The 17,636-nt window shown below is 38.9% G+C and overlaps 2 protein-coding genes across 7 annotated transcripts in view; one reads left to right on the plus strand and one right to left on the minus strand.

The window, feature by feature from the left end:
• tpd52l1 (tpd52 like 1) overlaps positions 1–3,540 on the plus strand; it is a 39,472-nt gene extending 35,932 nt beyond the window's left edge. For all 6 annotated transcript variants that reach the window (XM_037537973.1, XM_017695745.2, XM_017695746.2 and 3 more), the window contains 2 exons: positions 30–90; positions 2,885–3,540. In XM_037537973.1, the coding sequence (XP_037393870.1) occupies positions 30–90; positions 2,885–3,007 (184 nt within the window). In that variant the 3' untranslated portion in view covers positions 3,008–3,540. The remainder of the gene's footprint in view (positions 1–29; positions 91–2,884) is intronic.
• Positions 3,541–4,487: 947 nt separating this feature from the next.
• On the minus strand, positions 4,488–11,772 carry hddc2 (HD domain containing 2). Its single transcript, XM_017695744.1, has 6 exons — positions 11,701–11,772; positions 10,628–10,749; positions 9,591–9,693; positions 9,352–9,420; positions 7,717–7,855; positions 4,488–5,567 (listed from the first exon to the last, which is right to left on the minus strand). Exons 1-6 carry the CDS (start codon positions 11,743–11,745, stop codon positions 5,428–5,430), a joined length of 618 nt encoding a protein of 205 aa, XP_017551233.1. The 5' UTR covers positions 11,746–11,772; the 3' UTR covers positions 4,488–5,427.
• Positions 11,773–17,636: the final 5,864 nt, after the last annotated feature.

Genomic DNA, 17,636 nt, shown 5'->3' on the forward strand with positions numbered 1-17,636 from the left:
AAACATGGCTTTTCTCTGTTTTTCAACAGGAACTCGCCTAGTTTTAAGTCCTTTGAGGAGAAGGTTGAAAGCACTGTATCCAACATCAAGGTATGTCTAACCGGCCAGGGCGTGCACGCTTACTGTGGGTCAATATTGATCAGGGGTTTCAGACAAACCTAAAGTGTTGGTGTTGTCACCGGCTCAGGAGTATCCGTTAGTCCACTGCTGTTAATCATTTATCTCCTTTGTCATTCATGGCAGCCTGCCAACAGACATAGCTCCTAGCTGTTTGAGTAAAGGCCAGTGTCAGGAGTCCTGCCAGCAAGCACTCTGATCTAAGGCAGATCCAATAGGACCTTGCTTTACCTTCAGAGCTACATTTAGAGCAGACCTACACTAAAAGGGTAATATAGACAGTGAGAGGCTTTTTCAGTTTTAAAAAGGTTCAGAAATTCTATGAATAAACATTTATAATGAGACTCACGCTGACTGGACTCACAAGATGCTCGGTGTAACAGTAATGTCTACACTAAGTGGTTCTCTATGCATGCGCATAATTTTGGATTAGATTACTGATAGTGTACACATAAAGAGATTTTCTTTATCAGGCTGATGAGTAGAGAGCATATAAACACCTCAGGCTTTATCTGTAATTGGAATATATTCATACAAACTGGCAAAAATCTTTGCATGTAAACAGCCATTGAGAGCTAGTCAGTCAAGTACAGCCTCCACATGGCAAGGATATTTTTAACAGTGTTACAACTAGGCCTCCTACAGTAAACAACGGAATAAATCCATATCCCTCTTATTCATTCAAAACAGTTCCTTTTTTGGAAGCATTTACTCACAGAACAATGAAAAATGAACTAACAAAGTCATTTAAACAAACGAAACTTCCGTTGTGTCAAAAATAACTTGTTGGACACTGACTTGTTTCACTAATCACATTTATTTTTATAAACTTTCATATATTTGGGTTGCAAAGCTTGCCTGGTTCAAACAACCTATAACTGTACTAACTGTGAGTGCATTGATTTACCAGACGTTTCTAGTGACTGTTACAGACATTCTCTTAGTCTGATACAGTAAACCCTGCCTGTAAATGCTCCCTGCACAGCAAAGTTTTTCACTTGTAGATGTCTAGGTAGCATGTGTAATAATGTAAATATTATTAGGCTAATCTTGCTCAAATATTTAAAAAATAGTTTTGCAAAAAACAGAATGTGTGCCCTGCTTTCTCCTACACACTAATACTCTACAGGCCCCTGTATGCTTTTACAGGGCTGTAAAATGTGGTGTGTTTACATAACTGAGTAGGCAGAGATAGTAGAACTTTATCGCTCTAGTCCAGAAGAAGGGAAAATATATTTCTCTGACAAAATAACATGTTAACATCATCCATTGAGAAGTAAAGACCTCGTGGAGAAGATGACCAGTCCTCATCAGCATCCAGTGTTGTGCTGGCTCTGTTAGCTCATTAGCTTTTCTGAGGAGGTCCCTCTTACTCATCCACAATGACAACTACCAGTTTCCCTTTGTGACTGTTGAAAAATAAATGTTTTCAAATGTGTATTTCTACACAATTTCTCTGCAGTATATTCACTTACAAAGGTAGGCCTCCAGCCTTACATGAGTGGCAGCTGCAGTGTTTAGTTTTGTGTTATTTTCCTTCCCTGCGGTTAACTGATTACCTATTTGTTAAACTTTTACAGACCCTTGAATATCAAAATTAGTCAGAATGCACATCAGTGATCAAGTGGAGCCTGTGAAAACTCCACGTGCAACACTATGCAGGTTATTGCCACAAATTCTAAAACTAGTTCTATCTCTTAGAAGTCAAATTCTACACACAGCTTAATTTATTAATGTCACTTCATTAGTAGAACACTTCATTAAGGTGTTCTACAGAAATGCATGTTTTGTTCATTGTAGAATTCAGCTGCCCATCAGGTTTTATGATAAGCGAGCTCAACAGGGGCGAGATTCATAAACATAAAACAAAACTTCCAAAGGATCTTGTGACAAAATGCTAAGACGTTCATAAGAGTGGGCCTCGTTCACCAACTGTTCTTAAGCAGAAATTGCTTCTTAAATCCCTCTTAGGCAGTTTTCATAAAGATTCTGACATTCACCACTGTTTTCATAGGGATTTGTTCCTGGGTAAGAACAGAATCTACACATACTCAAGAGCACAAAGGTGCAAACAATGTTGCGGCTTAAGAACACGTCATGATTCTGATGTGTTGAATGTGTTTTCTTAGCATCTTTCTCAAGGACAAATTTAAGAAAAAAATTATGATATTGGTGAATGAGGCACAATGTTTTAAGAAGCAGTTAAAGTAAAAACAAAATTAAAAACAAAACAAAAAAACCCTCAAATTTCCCATAAGGAAATTTTGATTATTTTTTTATTATTTTTTTCATGTAAAGGCTACAGGTCATGTTATATTTTACCTACTACCAGAAATGATACCATATTTCTATTAAACTGTTATCCAGTTTAATCACATCAGTGGCTGACGACAGCAAATTAAAGGTAGGCGTAGTGCTGGTGGAGGAACGAACCAATAGGAAAAAAAATGTTCTTTGGTTTATTTTACCAATTATATGTTGTAAAACTCGGGGAAAGTGACAGCTTAAGAGACTTATCCTGTCTTACAGTCTAAGACATTTGTGGCCATCATAAGATTAAGAAAATATAACAATGTTTTCTAAGATTACCACTTGTTCTGACAAAAAACTCTCAAGTATGTAGTTAAGAAAAAAATGTAAGAATTAATTTGTGAATTTGTCCCCAGATCCAGCAGGTAAAGATCAGGCTGAAAAATGCTGGAGTGCTTCTGTTATTGAATATGTGAGTTTGCTGTACTGAACGTGGACCTCCTGTTGTTTTTGTCAGTCGAAGGTAGGCACCAGTGGCAGTGGAGGAAGTTTTGAGGAGGTTCTCTCCTCAGCAGCTCAGGCCAGCGCTCAAGACACCCCCACTAACACATTGACAGACAACAGCGAGCACAACTGCTAACCAGCCTGACATAAGCCTGGAGATGGAACTGTGCTGCCCCTCTGTGGCCAGGAGGCTGCATCACGCCCTCAGGAAAGAGTTCCTGAAGCCAAGAGTCAAGTTAACCAGCCATGACCAAACATTTTACCTACTTCTTTCACCAAAATGTACCAGAGGTTGTGTGTCTTGGCAGGGGTTCTATCCAAATATGTAATCAGTTTCATTCTTTTGTACTGAAAAAGAAATTCAGCGTATTCATAAACTAAACGTGTGGTGTGCTACCTTCCTGGTAGCTGTTTCTGTGTTTATATGTTACAACTTAAAAATGGCACAAAGATGGTTCTTCAGGGTTTAGTAAAGAAAATGGTTCTGTATAGAACCAGGAACACTTAGAGAACACTTGGCATGATTAATGGAGAACTGATGAACGTGCTGTAGATGGGTCTATATAGAACCTTTTTGAAACCGGGTCTATAGAGCACCAAAAAAGGTTTGTCTATTGTTATGATGTCAGGCTTTTTACAGTAGAAGAACCCTTTTTGGTGCTGTATAGAACCCCCTACAGCACATTCTCCATCTGTCTGAAGAACCAAAGGGCTGTTTGAGTGTTCATGGTTCTATATAGAACCATTTTCTTTACTAAAGAACCCTTAAAGAACCTTTGTTTTTAAGAGTGTAGAATATGTGAAAATGTTTTAAATTACTAATCATGAATAAATTTATTGGCCCAAATTCAAAAATCATAAGAAATGCTTCCAATACTTCCAAGATCCAATGCTTTATTAAGACATTTTGTCTTATAGCGCACAAGCAAATGAATAGCCCAGCTATCCTTATTATGCATGCATTCCGCAAAACAAAATGCATGCAAGCGTGTTCTAGTTACTGAGCTACCTGGAATCAACATGCAGAGTATTTTTAAAAGGTGATGTTTATACAGTAGTAATAATTTATAGCAAAATTGGGTTTATGATTTTTTTCCATATAACTTGTGTTGTGGACTTCTACATTTAACATGCTAAAGCCAACTCTACGTAAACTACGTTTTATAATGTTATCAACTTCCCCTCTTGTATACCAAGTTTTGAAGTTTCTGTATAACTTTAAATATTAAAAGATTTCTTAAAAAGTCAGCCAATCAGCTTATCAGTAGTCAAATGAACATCACTGAACAACATTTCTAGATTTTAAAGGGGCATTATGGCCTTACATTTGCATTGAATGTTATTTGAAGTGTAACATCATATTTTCTAAAGCAGCAATGCATCCCTGAATCTCGCTGGTTTGACAGAATTTCTCCAATTTTGTGTCCACCCTCAAGCATCCACTTTGTAGTTTTTCAAAAGTTCCGCCCACTTTCAGGATGGGACTGCTGGGGCATCGCTAGAGGAGGCGAGTAGGCATTTTTACAACAGATAATGTGTTAAAGGTTACATGTTTTATGCTGGTTGAAGTGCCCCTTTAAGTCCTAGATCATAATAAACACTAGTGGTCAAAGACATCAGGACTAAACTCACAACTTTTCATGTTTTTATTGCCATATTTTTAGGCAAAACAAACAGTAAGATAAACCAAAAAAACTTCAGATTGATGCTTGCACATCTGAAATGCTATAAACTGTATAGTCAGTTCACTGTTCTATAACCATCTAGTCAACAAAGGTAAAAACTAAACAAATCTAGCTCAAAAACAGAGAGTGGGTGGATAATGAGCATGTGCAACTATTCATCCTCAAAAAATGCCAAGATAAGGTCTAAATCTGTTGAGACAATAATTAAACAGGAATATCACTATCAGCCATGGCAGTAAGTGCAAGTTGAGTCATATCCACTTTGACAAACCACAGGACCTCTGTTTAAGCACACCATCAAGAAAAGAAGATCAAATACAGTTGTGTTTATGTACATTTTTTTAGAGTCTGTGTATGAGGTAGATATTGCAATTTCCCCTCCATACAATGCTCAGTTAGGGGGAAAAGTATGATATACTGTACTGAAGTACTTGGAAAAGTATTGGATGGATAGAAAGACTGATATCAACTAACTGCACAGAGAAATAACTTTACATATTTTCTCCAATAGCCTAAGACTTTTTCACAGTACTGTAGTTTCATTAACAGTTTCAAACACAAACATAGTTTCAGGATCACAGTTCAGTAGAACTGATTAGAATATTTGGAGGTAGAATTTAAGCCAAATATAAAAACATTTTTGGTAAAACAAATTAAGGAGAAAGAGGATAGCAGGGATGCAACATGAAATTCCTGAATGTTTAACCAGAGACTAATGCCAATCATACTTTATAGTACCAGAGACAAACTTGACTCAGGTTTTTTTTTTTGTCATTGGTGGTAATTAAATATAAATTGTAAAAAGGCAGTGGTACAGTACATCATGAAATTGAACACACTGATTAGCTATAGTGTCACTCTTCCACTGGGGTCATGATGGGTTTGGTTTTGTGTGGCAGTTCAGCTCTGTTTTCTTCTCTGAACTGGACTCTCCTGCTCCGGCCATGTTGCGAGCTCGCTCCTCGTTCAAACTCTTTACAAGTGCCAGCACTTCTGGGTGACAAAACCGGCCTGTGACAAACAGAAAGCAGCTCTTTTAATACATGTGCATACCTTCACAAGCCTTCTGACCACTGATGGGTCTATATTAAGGGTGTAAGAGTGCATCTGAAGGTGATGAAGATTAGAAGATTTTGAAATGTTAGAATACATAATCAATGATTGCCGATAGTAGCCAGTAAAGTATGTCCTAAATTAAATTGCTGAGCTAAAACATTTAATCCAAAAAAGTTTGTATGTATTAACAGTATAAAAGTTGGTATATTTTCAAAGAATCGTTCTAAACTGTACCAGTATAATCAGATCAACGCATGGTAAATTTTCAGATTTCTTTATGAACCATTTCCCAAAGAATCCCAACTGCAATGAGTTAACAACAAAATGCTTACAAGAGACTTGAACAACACCATTGATTTACAAATGTGTTCTTGAATTAGGGTGTGATATGGCGTGAAATGTCCAATCGCACCCTTTTGACATCGCTGACTTGGTGATACTATTGAGGGGTGGAGGTGTCGGCAGGTCACTTTCAAGAGCAAATTTAAGGAAGACTAACTTTTCTGCACCACAAACACATCATCTGAGCGCACAGAAAAACGGGGCTGTAAAGTACAGTCTGCATGCTGCTTCTTATGCCGACAGACTGGGGATCCTCTTAGAACACTTTACTCCAGTAACCCGTTTTAACACAGCTGGTTACGAGTAACACCACCCTACCTGCCACTCCTGCTTAAACCAGAGATAATGAACATGCTTTCTGGAGAGAAACATTGGGCCTCGTTCACCAACTGTTCTTGAGAAGTTAAGAAGAAATTTCTTATTAAAAGTCACATGGCTAGGCGTACCCTACACACCTTTTAACATTTTTTCACATTTCTAAAACAGAGAGCATAACAAACTTAACGTCAGTTTGTCCCACAATTCCATGTCTTTTTGTCGTGAGGCCGCTCAACACTAGACAATGAGTATATATCATAACAGACATAATGATATTCGGCTACAAATAAGAACTCAACTTCCCAGATCTTCTCAAACATCACATGACACAAACAAAGCTAAACTTAATGGACCTCTTTGTGCTTTTCTGCAAAGTGAAAGCGCGAACTGGGGATTAATATGGGGCTGAAAAACGCTGATGTCACAGTGAGAGCTGGAGAAATGTTTCACTGCTCGCTGGCAGCTGAGCTGAACTCGTAAAGAGAGCGACTTGACGTCAGGATCCACACATTATAAACATAGCAGATCTCATCTACCTGTGTTTTACATGCAGTTTCTCTGTCCAGGCAGTGTACATGCTCAACTCTACCTATTTCTCTGCTCTTCTAGCTCAATGACTGGCTGTTGTGGGTCATATTGGGTTTGATAATATCTGAGGGCCTCGAAAAAACGCTGCAGACATACACCCATGTTTTCTTATTTGGGACTTGCTCTTAGGTAAGAACACAATCTACACACTCTCAAGAGCACAAAGGTGTGAACAGTTCCACATTTTAAGAACACATCATGAATCTGACGTAGACTTTTTCTTAGGACCTTTCTTAAGAACAAATATTAGGGAAAAAACTTAATATTGGTCAATGAAGCCCTTTGTTCTTTGTAGTTTGATAGTTTTTGCCACAGGTTTAAAAAACAATGTTTACAGCCTATATTCTTGCCAATTAAAAAAAAACAACTTAAGCTTAACCACGGCAGTAGTTGTTGCATCTATGCCTTGGCTTTTTGTTTTTAATAACTGATGTAATCATAGCAGAAAAATCTTTTAAGCCCCTTCATGTTTTGTGTGGGACTCTATTTCATGCATGGAAAGCTGTGGCACAGTTTAAGTTATTAGTTTAAGTGCGACAACAGGTAAGAAAATAAAGATCTACCTTACGTTGCTACAGAATGTTCAAAGCCAGATAATTTATCAGGGATGATTCAGGACATCGACTAATGTTAAACATTCAAAGAAAACTGATTCAGAGACAAATGCCTTTTGTGCACTGTAGAGTTGTGGATGGCATGTTTTTGCACATTTACACTGTCCAAATTGACTGACAATTAAGATGGATTGAAATTATTGGCTACTGATACCGTACCAATTTGTCAATTAGCTCAAACCTACTGTAACTTGAATGTGAGGTTTGCATTCATCACTGAAATGTGAAGGACTGGGATAAACCTTCAGTGGAGGTGAAGAATTCCTGCAGTCTGCCTGGCTTTCCCTCCAGCTCCTCATATTCATGGGCCTGTAGAATCATCTCAAGCTGGTCTAACTCCTTCACCAGCCTGGCCTCAGAACTGGACTGGCTCTCATACTCCTTCAAGGTGACAAAAAGCTGCTGTCATCACATTACACTGCACAACACTGCCTCATTATCCACTACATGATAAAGGGTGAGCATGTTACTAAACTTGATCTAGTCAATAATATTTTTTTTAAAATGCAATTGTGCTATTACACACATGTACACAGAGTTGTCAATCAAATGCTCCCACCACAAAGGTGAACTATGTGATTTTGCAGTTACAGACTGTAGCCCATCCATTGCTGCACAATTTAAACACTGTGTATACTGAAGTGTGTAAAAACTCCATCTACACCAGCACCACATACACTACCAGTTAGTGTCACTTCTGTGCTGTGAATGGACTATCACCCAAACAATGTCTGGTCAGTGGTGGTCTTGTGGTGGTCACTATTCCCATTAATGGGGTAGAGGGGGGCTAGTAAATTGATGAAGGGCTAGAGAAGAGCTAAGACATAATTCAGCTGCGGTCTCTGAAAGAAGTAGGTCTGAGCAATTTGGGGAAAATCCAAGGTCTCTGACCTTGAGACCACAATTTAATATTGAATATATTGAGACCACAATTTAAATTGCAATTATTTTCTACACATTAGGGTCTAGGCGTATCTTCTTTACCAAGATGTCCAGCATATCAGCTTTTTCTGGCTTTCGCTAAATGCAGCGTGCCAGACTGCTAGCTACTTATGGTTGTGCTTTCATACTTGGTTGCTTTTCATTCGTCTAATTCATCTACATTTGGTTCACGAGCTCTGCGCCATCAGGTTAACTCTCCCCACTTAAAACTTGGAAAGACAGCATTGTTGATAATGTTAGGTTACAATTAAAACTGCAGCTTATGTAGTTGGACAACTGCAACTCTTTCAAATTGCGATTTCAACACAAGAGATGGTTGATTTTTAAGAGTTGTTTAGTAAAGAAAATGATCCTATATAGAATCATGAACTCTCAAAGGATCCTTTGCATGATTAAAGGATTCTTTGCATTCTTCAGATTGATGAAGAACACGCTGTAGATGGTTCTATATAGAATCTTTATTGGAAGGGTTCTTTGTAACACCAAAAGGGTTCTTCTATTGTTAGCTTTGAAAAGATCTAGGTCTGGTATGGAGGCCGGTAGAGTTAAAATACTAGAACCCTTTCCAAAAAGATTCTGTATTGAACCATCGACAGCACATTCTTCATCTATTGGAAGAACAATTTCATGACGCAAAGCACTCTTTAATCATGCAAAGGCTCTTTTGAGAGTTCATGGTTCTCTATAGAATCATTTTCATTCCTAAAAAACCCTTGAAGAACTGCCTCTTTTAAGAGCTAAGGAGCTACAACATAGGGGTTTCTAATAAAGTGGCCAGTGAGTGTAGGTAGATGTACCTAACAAACTGGCAGCTCCATGTATGCATTGTTTCAGATGAGACAGACAGACAGAGGCAGATATGTAATGAGAGAATTGCTATGATAATTGGCATAACGTGGAGACAGGACAGAGTAAATCAATGTTTCTCGACTCACCTCCCACAGCTGGTAAAACTCTTTACGCAGATCTTCACTCAACAGACCAGTAATGCGAACCATTGCCTCCTGAAAGAGGATTAAAAAAAAAAAACAATAAGAGGAAAACAGACTCTGCTCAGCTGTTAACCTATGGAGTGTCACCCTTCTATATATGTACTTAAATTATATCAAAAGAAACACAAATTGCTTTAAAATAAAAGAAAAATGAAAAGAAAAAAAGCCATAAAAAAACAAACCTTTTCTCTTCTGTGTTTCTCTGCTTTGCTGACATTATCGGCTGGAGCAATGTCCCCCACAATACACTCAGCTAAGTCGTGGACTAAGGCAAGCTTCATGCACCTGAAATGGGAAGAAAGAGGGGGTGGTATGTCGTAGGTAACACAGTGTCATTGTAGGGTGCTTGTTCTACAACAGAGCCCCTCCAACCCTCCTTATAGGAATCCATCTGATGTTAGATTTCATCTCTAACTCATAAGCCTTACATACCTGATCCAGCTAATCACTTTTATTCACCCTTAAGATTCATTCTGGATGGCACCTGGATATTCTATTCACATGCTATTTCACACAAATTGATCTTTATGGTACTGTTACAGCATACTATGGGGTACACATGACAGTGGATTCACTGCTTATAATGATAACCGGCTCAGTGCAAAGGAACATTCAGCCTATTAAACTGTAGACACCAGAGTTCACCATCTGTGTGATCTCTCACAGAAATTCCAGGAAATTCCACTAATGTTTACAAATTTCTGCATAATTAAATGGTTAGAATGCAAAAAAAAAAAGTCACTTAGAGTTGATGTGACTTTCTCTGTTTTAGAGAAACTTACAGAGGCAGAATTGCTCACAGTGGTGGTGATACGAACCAGACGTCTAAAAAGTTTAATGCCTCTAACAGATCCCTCACAGAAAGTTATTACATTAATGGTTATGAATATGCTGCTTGGTGACATCTGATCATTTTAAGAAGGTTTTAGTCTAAAATGTGTTTTTAAAACACATGCGAGGCAGTTCCCAAAGAACAATTATCTTTTCCGATTTTACCATTATCAAAATGAAAGACCTGTAGATTATTTTCTATTGTAAATAAAATAGTTATATTTGCAGTGCAGGCATAGTGACACCTGGTTCCCATCACCACCTCTGTAAAGAAAATTTTCTCTACACTTCAAAACATGAATGATTTTACAAAATTCTAAATCACACAGAAATTTTGGAAAAGCAGTGGAATTCCCCTTCAACCCAAACAAGGGAAACACTAACTTACCTCTCTCTGTTTACACTGGTGTCCTGCACAGTTAATGCCATCACTGCCATCCTGTACATGTGGTCTGAAACGCTCTCAGGACGCTCTACGTTCCTGTACACCCAGCCGGTGCGTGGCACGCGCTAAAGCAAACAAACAAACAAACTGAGTTTTTGCATGGCTGACACCATTTAAAGGTTCCTGGTGTCCAATAATTAGTAATGCTATTTGTGTTTTGGGCTGATATCACAGTATAACAGGTGTTCTGGGACTCCTGATGCACCTTATAGTTTTCAAATGGGGTCTAAAGGTGTCCTACGGGAAACTAGTGGTTTTCATTAAGGTAATCACTAAGCTTATTCCAATTACAAAGCAAACACATTAGGTTTTAATCCTAATGGTTCCAATGATCTCTTTTCAGCACGGTTCGATGTTCCCTTGATGGCAGTTCTCAGCTTTTTTTTTTTGATGGTAGTTTCAAAAGTGAGACATTTCAAAGCAGTAGACCTGCCTGATTGGGACAAGAAACTACAATTCCCATGATTCATTGGGGGCAAGCTAGCTGGCGAGAACCACAGAACTACCACTAAGTTGGCTAGCTCTTATACGAACGCTGAACTCTCCTAAACCACGTTGCACATAATATTCAGCTAATAAAGTGAAGTTTTATCAGTTTATTAGTTGTTCAGAATCACGTTGTGTCTCGAGTGAAACTTCGGAAACATTAATGGTTACTTTAAAAAGCCTCTCGATCAATGAAGAGAGTAATATATATATATATATATATATATATATATATATATACATAAACAAAAAAAACCTGAAGCAAAATGAAATGAAAACCGAAAATAGTAACCAAAAGGAAACAACGAAGCTGAAGCTAGCTTTTTATTCCAATTTCCCGTTCCACCTTAAATAGCGCAGCACATACATAATCTACAGAATGTACGCATCATTTAAGGTGGGACGTAAAACTAGAAGAATAAGAAATTTATCTCAGCCTCATAAACGAAAACCAGATCCAAGCTCAGGGGAAGAAGACTAAACGTCTGTTATCGACTAGCCATTCGTTTAAGGTTCTGCTTAATGTTTACCTTCAGCTGCCCTACGAGCTTCATGAACTGCAGCATGTTGTCCATTTTGCTCCTCGGGTTACATTAACCCACAGTAAACTGTAGCGCCCTCTATGGGTAGGAATACAAACTGAACGCTCGGCTCCGGCGTGGGCTTACATGCATCACTAGAGGGCAACATGTTCATACTCCAAAACGACCCGTGTGTATTTTGGGCCCTTTCTGCTAAGGACTGGTTACTGAAACCAACCGAGCTCTGTGCATATCGTTGCTGTCGGAAGAAAACCTTGTATCTCCATTTTTCAGTTTTTTACATAATTTGAAAGTATCTGTTACTCTTTACATTGTTTGTAAATTTTATGATGAATGGCCTAAAAGAAATGACCCAAAATAACATGGGAAAAATTCTGGTTCCACTGACTTACATTGAAAGTGAAGCATGTTTTTTCCTTCTCCTGTAAAGTCACTATTTTGGAGATGCAAGGTTTTCTTCCGACAACAGCGATGTCCTGCTAAAGTCACTGAATGGATGACTGGTTTTTGCAGGTTTTATGTTTTATTTAACAAATAGCTCCTAAAAATAACGCACCACCAGTTTAAATAAGTAAAAATTTGAAAAAAGGGACAGGCCTAACTGAATATCACCCATAGCCTTGTATTTAAACAAATAACATAAAATAGTGGAGATAATTGCAAAAGTGGAAAAAATATAGTAAAAAAATGTAGCACTCTTGGTTTCACCTCAGCTCTCCCAGCCAGCACATAGATTTATTACAGATTTTATTACAGATGCTTGATTTAAGATAACGAAGCCAAACAAGGTAATGGACGATAACCGCAAGTAAGACTGGGCTTCCTCAAATAGAGCTTGATGAAAGACTAAACAAACATACTGACGGACATAAAATCAGCATTAATATGATTTGTATTTAATGTAATATTAGTGTTTTTCCAAGCAAATAAATGAACTTTCTAAGGTGCCTTTTGCACGCACTAAAAATGGTATTTTAACTTATCAAATAGTAACAGGGCCGCCTTAATTTTTTTTTTTTTTTACCACAAACTACTACAAACTATGACGAGTGAATTAACCGAATGGAAGAAAGGCTTTTATTTGTAACATTTTGTTAACTCTGTTAACTTTAACCCTTAACACTTATTTTTAACTCATTATTTGTGTTGGGAGTAAATGCATTGACAGGGACGATGGCCTTCGCTTTGGCCTCCTCTCATCCTATGACCTCATCATCAGTTGAAAGTGTAGCAGTCTTGTGCTTTGTGAATGTCTGTGGGAATCTGATGTTATCTTAAAAATGGAAACACTCCCTGATACGGTGCGTCACATGGTGGCCAAAACTCATACGCTGCTCTTAAAGCGCTTACAAAGTTGGGCTGTTTTTACCCTCCTGTCTTTAGTGGATGTTGTCGACTGTTGCAACTCCCTTGTCCTTGGAATAAATGCGGTGTACAATGTTACCTTAGCGTTTGTGAGCTTGTTCAGAGGCATTTTTGTACAAATTCAAAGGAAAACGCCAGTATTTTTCAGCCTAGTCTCTATCAGATACATCTGTATTGTCCAATCATTGTGACATGTTTTTCTGTATTCAGTAAAAGAACAAAGCACGAACAAACTAAGCACGCTTACAATAGAAGCCAACATCTGCCCATTGACTTCTGTGATGTGTTTTGTGTTAGTGGCTTTTCTTTCTTTTACTTTCCACAGGAAAACACATCAAAATTGTTGTCTGTGGTGAATGACCGCTCAACACAGATGCGGCAGGCTGTAAACACTGTATTCCTTTAAGATCCTCAACTCATCTTTAATAAAACCATTAAGAACTGCATTTTAGGCCTACGGTGTAACCTAAAGAGGAATTTCACTATTTTCTAAAAGATCCTACAGAATTCAGTGGTTGAGAGGTGAACAGTCACCCAGAGTGGCTTGATTTGAACTAGCTTCACTGTAGAGGAACTTACTGACTCTGATTTCTTTACAGTGGTGGTTATAGGAACCAGGGTTCATGATGTCTACAACACAAATATAGACACTTTGTTTACTATCCAAAACCACCTAAGTGAATTTTGATGTGTAATGTTTATGATGGCAAAACAGTGGTAAATCTGAAAAAACTAATTGGGGGAGGGGCTATCATGTCTTACGCTGCCCCCTCCCCCCATGAGTGTATTTAAAAAATATGTTTCATGCCAAAACTTTATTTTAAACAATCACAAAAACATTCACACGATTTCACATAATCATAGAATTTCAGTAAAGTAGCTTTTAGAGGCATGAAACTCTTCACACGTCTGGAACACGTCTGGTTCCCGTCACCACCACTGTGACCAATTCAGACTCTAGACTGGAGCACCTCACATCACACCGAATGACTGTTTACAGCTTGAAAACTGAATTTTGCTGAAAATTTTGGTGGCTTTCCCTTTTGGCTGTGCTTTGGATTTAGCTGGTTCCTTCATTCATTTACACGGGTGAGTCAGACTCTCACAGCACCTTCACAGAAAGCTATTTTTTGTGAACATTTGTCTGTCCAGGAAGGACAGTCCATCTCTAATTGTGGTGCAGGGGGGATATGAGCGTCTTCCTCCCTGAAGAGCCTCACTGCTAAATATACATGCAGTATGTTTGAACGCTGATCACACTTTTAGCCCTCATCACTGAGGTCACGCTCGTCCACCTGTGTCCGAACACTTCCTCACCATGCTTTTTCCTGGAGTGGCCAGCACACTGTTTGGATGGTGTAGACAATGCATACTCTTCCAGGGAACTGCATCAGCCCTGATTGAGCACCAAACAGGAAGGATGTGTCATTGATGCGGTGCACGTGTGCTCACTGATGGGTGATTAGCGCTGTCATGAGAAAAGGCTGGGGATAGTTTTAAACACAGCACGAATTCCACTTTTATTAAAAAGGAAAGCTTTTCAAACCTTTTGAATGTAATAATTAATGTGTTCATTTTTATCATAACGTGTTAATAACATGCAAAAAGTTCATATAATTAACCTGTTGAGCTGGATTATTATTCTGTTATTAATAACTGCCTATCTAGGAACAAACAGTAAAAGTTAATATGTGGCTACATATTTTACAGTACAGAGTCTCGTGTGATGGTTTGATCAATGCATGTGACCTGTGACTTCTCGCTGCACTCAAGGATCGATTAAATTCCATCAGCAGTGCTGATTTCACCTCTTAACATTCCAGGCTTTTTCACACTAAGGCTTATTATTCAGTAACTACAGGGACTACGATTTACAAGACAGTAGTGCGTCCTGCTATGATGGATGGTTTGGAGACTGTGGCTCTGTCTAAAAGACAGGAGGCTGAGCTGGAGGTGGCAGAGACGAAGATGCTGAGTTTTTCGTTGGGAGTGACAAGGATGGACAAGATTAGAAATGATCAGATCAGAGGGACAGTGAAGGTGGAGCAGTTTGGAGATAAAGCCAGAGAGGCCAGGTTGAGATGGTTTGGACATGGGATGAGGAGGAATAGTGGATATATTGGGCAAAGAATGTTGGAGATGGAGCTGCCGGGTAGAGGGAGAAGAGGTAGACCTCAGAGAAGGTTTAAGGATGTAGTGAAGGTGGACATGGAGAGGGTTGGTGTAAAAGTAGAGGAGGCAGTAGATAGGGCAAGATGGAGGCAGATGATCCGCTGTGGTGACTCCTAAGAGAGCAGCCAAAAGAAGAAGAACTACAGGGACTACGATGCAAACTAATAGAGCTTTTCTTAGGTTATAGAAGTGTGTAACAGAACGTTGGGTCGGCCAGGAGACCCATGACTTGGGAAGAGGTTAATTTAATGCAGGATTGATTAGATAAATCAGGTAATTGTGCATTAAATGGGCTTTCTTCTCTGTAGAGGATCTGTTAACTTTTTTTCCTAATAAAATTGACAAAGTGTGTCATTTGACCAAACTTTTGCATATGACTGTATGAAAGTCATCTAATTATGAGAGTAAAGAATTGAGTTCACATACGGAGGCTTAGGGATCAATAAAAGCAAAGTGGGCCCAATCCCATTTCACCACTTGCCCCCTATCACTTAACTCTGTTTTGCTTGATCACATCTGATTTTTGTTGAGATAGAGGGATTGGGTGACGTGTTAGGGATACATGGCCCTCCAAACAGCGTTATGAGAAAAAAAGAAAAATCTGCAAGACGGTTGCGCAAACAACCAAAGAAAAGGGCAAATGTGAGAATTTTGTCCATTAACAAATTATAAAAACTTGTCTTAGTTTAATGCCGTGTATTATGGTGCTTTTCTTCATAAAATGCATTAAAAATGACTTGTAGTTCGCTGATGTCTCAGTAGCTAACATCTAAATTTCTATCTAAGTTTGGATGCCAGAGGTGCCAGAATGTACCTGCTGCAGCATATAATGTGGAACGGGAAAATCTGAACAAGAAGCTGGGAAATAGCTTAATTCAGCTTCATATCACCAAAGAATTAAGGCTGGTAGATAGTAAATAATTGTCGGGTCACTTACAGAGCACCACTAGTAGCCTGTTAATGAAGTAATGACCTTTTTTTTGAGGGTTGTTCCATTTCATAGAGGACGATTTCACCCACTATCCTTATAACTCAGTTCCAAGGGGCAAGTTGACACGTGAAAACAAGGGGTTGGGGTAAAAATAAGAAATGGGGTTGAGCCTTAGGCTCTATATTCAACAGATAAACTCAAACAGATTCCTTAGGCGAGGTTCATCTCATTCAGCAGACATTCTGTTTCCCTGTTCAATACAGTGAGTTTGCACTGTAGTTATTATATGTCTCTTATCAAAGTCAGCTGAAAGTGAGATATTACCCAATCATATGGAGATGAGTGGTTGGTTAGTGTAGTGGGTAACACCTCTGCCTTCTACGCTGTATACTGGGGTTCAATCCCCACCTGGGTAAGCACCCTACACTATACCAATAAGAGTCCTTGGGCAAGACTCCTAACACCACCTTTGCCTATCTGTGTAAAATGATCAAACTGTAAGTCGCTCTGGATAAGAGCGTCTGCCAAATGCCGTAAATGTAGATGAACACATTTCAGAGATAAAAAAGTATAAATGCAGAAAATGATTGGGCCTGTTTCACAAATACCAGGATGTGCTTGAAAAAGGCTTTTCCCATCACATTGTAAACAAAATAATAGAAGTACAGCAGCATTTTGTGGCCTAATCTCTACCTGCCACATTTGGAACTTACCATGGACAATAATTTGAATGTGTTTCCATGTACTGGGTCCAGATCCACTGGGTTCTATTATTAAGTGAAGGTCAGGTTAGCACATTTCAGTTTTTTCTAAAGTGTTTAAAAACGACTGTCCATGCTAATCGAACATGTAAGACAGACGCAGAAGACAGGGATCAGGTTTAACACTGGAGCGTTCCTTTCTTATGGTATATGTGTTGTTTTTCAAATATAACTTAATTATTCCTGCATATATTTCAAGCATGAGGCTCTTTATTTGCCCAGAAATCCACTTGACATTGAGATTCTCATTTCAACTTGTGAATGAGGACCGATTCCTGTCGACCCCTGCAGGGTTTGCCTCTTTTCACAGGTAGATGTGAGGAGTGTCAGAGAAAGAAAAACATCCACACGGCTTCCGTTGTCAAAACAATGATAGCTGCGCACCTCCTTTTATTTACAGGAAATACATCATTCCTCCCCCATCCTCTTCTGGCAGAATAAAACAAACAAACGGCCAGCCCTGCGGAGGAACACGAGCCTGCTGACCACTCATCTCTCTCAGCATTGTCCCATCCTGCTATTTTTAACCGGGTGGCTGTATTGCATTTGAAATGTTAACCCGACCTCTGACCTCAGTTAACCAGAGGGGCTCTAAAATGAGCAGAGCGGCCTAAAAATGCTCTGGGAACTCTTCGGGGGGATTTTTCGCCGCTCTGTGGAAGCTGTGAGTCGTCCCGGAGAGGGCCGTGACGTTG

Source organism: Pygocentrus nattereri, chromosome 4, assembly GCF_015220715.1.
Source record: "Pygocentrus nattereri isolate fPygNat1 chromosome 4, fPygNat1.pri, whole genome shotgun sequence".
NCBI lineage: Eukaryota > Metazoa > Chordata > Actinopteri > Characiformes > Serrasalmidae > Pygocentrus > Pygocentrus nattereri.

Coding starts and splice junctions, on each gene's coding strand:
- hddc2 (XM_017695744.1), bottom strand. CDS start 11,745: ATGGACAACATGCTGCAGTTCATGAAGCTCGTAGGGCAGCTGAAG. Junction 9,694..10,627: donor ACCAGTGTAAACAGAGAGAG/GTAAGTTAGTGT, acceptor TTCCCATTTCAG/GTGCATGAAGCTTGCCTTAG. Junction 5,568..7,716: donor ATTCTTCACCTCCACTGAAG/GTTTATCCCAGT, acceptor TGTTTGTCACAG/GCCGGTTTTGTCACCCAGAA.